The sequence below is a fragment of the Patagioenas fasciata genome, chromosome 21 (assembly GCF_037038585.1).
Source record: "Patagioenas fasciata isolate bPatFas1 chromosome 21, bPatFas1.hap1, whole genome shotgun sequence".
Classification (NCBI taxonomy): Eukaryota; Metazoa; Chordata; class Aves; order Columbiformes; family Columbidae; genus Patagioenas; species Patagioenas fasciata.
The window spans coordinates 6,495,903-6,498,346 of record NC_092540.1 but is presented as its reverse complement, the minus strand read 5'-3'; the positions used below and the strand labels follow the sequence as shown (position 1 = coordinate 6,498,346).

Genomic DNA, 2,444 nt, shown 5'->3' with positions numbered 1-2,444 from the left:
ATGCCAACCCTCTGGTCCCAAGGACTGGTAAGGCTGCAGTTTGCTCATGAAAGCCCTGTCTTGATCCCCCTCCACCACAGCTGTTGCCCTCCAGAGTCCTGCCTGAAAGCACAAAGGCCTGGAAGACTTTGCTGGTGACAACTGATGCAAAGACATGGAGATATCTCAGGTCTACCTATGATAGTGCCCTATACTTGGAGGCAGGAAATGTCCAACAGCAGCTCCATCACCCAGTTCCTCCTCCTGGCGTTCACAGACACGCGGGAGCTGCAGCTCTTGCACTTCTGGCTCTTCCTGGGCATCTACCTGGCTGCCCTCCTGGGCAACGGCCTCATCATCACCACCATAGCCTGGGACCAGCACCTCCACACCCCCATGTACTTCTTCCTCCTCAACCTCTCCCTCCTTGACCTCGGCTGCATCTCCACCACTCTCCCTAAATCCATGGGTAACTATCTCTGGAACACCAGGGCCATCTCCTACACAGGATGTGCTGCCCAAGTGTTTCTGGTTGTCTTTTTAGCTTCAGCAGAGTATTGGCTCCTCACCATCATGTCCTATGACCGCTACGTTGCCATCTGCAAACCCCTGCACTACGGGACCCTCCTGGGCAGCAGAGCTTGTGTCCACATGGCAGCAGCTGCCTGGGGCACTGGGTTCCTCTATGCTCTGCTGCACACGGCCAATACATTTTCACTGACACTCTGCAAGGGCAATGCTGTGAACCAGTTCTTCTGTGAAATCCCCCAGATCCTCAAGCTCTCCTGCTCAAACACCTACCTCAGGGAAGTCTGGCTTCTTGCGATTTCTTTCTCAGTCGCATTCGGCTGTTTTGTTTTCATTTTCTTCTCGTATGTGCAGATCTTCAGAGCTGTGCTGAGGATCCCCTCTGAGCAGGGACAGCACAAAGCCTTTTCCATGTGTCTCCCTCACCTGACCCTGTTTGTCAGCACTGTCATATTTTCCCACCTGAAGCCCCTCTCCTTCTCCTCCCCATCCCTGGATCTGCTGGTGTCAGTTCTGTACTCAGTGGTGCCTCCAGCAGTGAATCCCCTCATCTACAGTATGAGGAACAAGGAGATCAAGGACTCAGTGTGGCAATTAATTAATGGCTGTTTTGTGGAGCAATAAACTGCCCATGATCTTCTGCATAGCATATACCATGTAAATCATTTTCTCACTGAGTGGCTGTGCCCGTGTCCACTGGACACCCTAGAGAACCTGCTGCAGGTCAATCTTCATAGAGCAACCCCTCACAACCAGCATTTCCAGCACTGGCTTCTCACTTCAGCTTGGAGAGGTTCTTTGTCCCTCCCTGGCAGCACAACTAATGAGCAGGTCAGATGTCCATGTTTGCATTGTACAGACAAGATGTAAACAAACACATAAAGTGCTTCTGAGGTGATGAACCCGAGTGAGCAGAAACACCATTGGCTGTTCCTTGGGGTTCCATGAAGGTCAGTGGGACAGACAGTGTCTTGATTTTATTTCATGTTGAGAGTTTCATCCTTTGAGGAACCACCTGAATGTAGCACTGGGATGTGCTTCCTGGAACAGAAGTTCCCATGTCCATTCTTCATGTATCTCATGTAAGTGCAGAGTAGGGTGACAAATGGCAGGGCTGAGGTGCCTCCCAGCCTCCTGGAGTGGTAGCAGGAGGTCAGAGAGACACAGCGACTCCTGCATCTGTGTGTACAAGGGAAACACTCTGTCTCTCAACATCCATGGGTGCATAAGGAGTCCATGGTGAGGTTACTTATCTCTGGTCGGGCTAAACACCACAAGAAGTCTGATGGGTTGGAGTCCCTGCCTGAAGAGCAGTTTCTGAGATAGTCGAGCTTTCCATGGTAGTGGGAAGAGGCCAGAGAGGAGAAAAAAATAACTGACAAGGACAACTTGGAAGGTGCATGCTGGATATCAGGAGGAAGAAATGTCACTGGAAGGGCAGTGCTGTGGTGCAGGAGGTCACCCAGAGGCAGTCAGGATCAGCCCATGGTTTTGTGTTTCAACAAAGAGCCAGTGAGGGTGCAGTGAATGAGGCACGGACTCTTGGGAAGGTGCAATGAGAGACATTTATTACAAACTCAAGTTTGCATTTATACTTGCTGTGATGCTTGCTCAAACATTTGCGGATTTGCCAAGTTAGTCAGTACATAAGTGATGCATTTTGTGTTCCCACCAAAGTCACTGCCTTAAACACAGTGTTTGTCTGTCATAAGCTATCCCTCTGTCCTTGATGTATCAATCCTGTATCAGTCCCTCTGTCCTTGATGTATCATGCACCATACGGTACTTGCTTCTTGTGTTTTTCCACTAGCGCTTGTTCTCACACTGTCGACACTTGCACCCGTGAAAAGATGAAGTGTGTGAGTGTGAATGGTGGGGCCACGCAGCAATGTTCTCACACAGCCAGGCCTCCTGGGAGAGACATGAAAGACCAGCAG

The 2,444-nt window shown here is 50.4% G+C and overlaps 1 protein-coding gene across 1 annotated transcript; it reads left to right on the top strand.

Moving 5' to 3' along the window:
- The first annotated feature begins 207 nt into the window (after nucleotides 1–207).
- On the top strand, nucleotides 208–1,131 carry LOC136111012 (olfactory receptor 14A16-like). The gene has a single exon (XM_065854822.1). It carries the CDS (start codon nucleotides 208–210, stop codon nucleotides 1,129–1,131), a length of 924 nt encoding a protein of 307 aa, XP_065710894.1.
- Nucleotides 1,132–2,444: the final 1,313 nt, after the last annotated feature.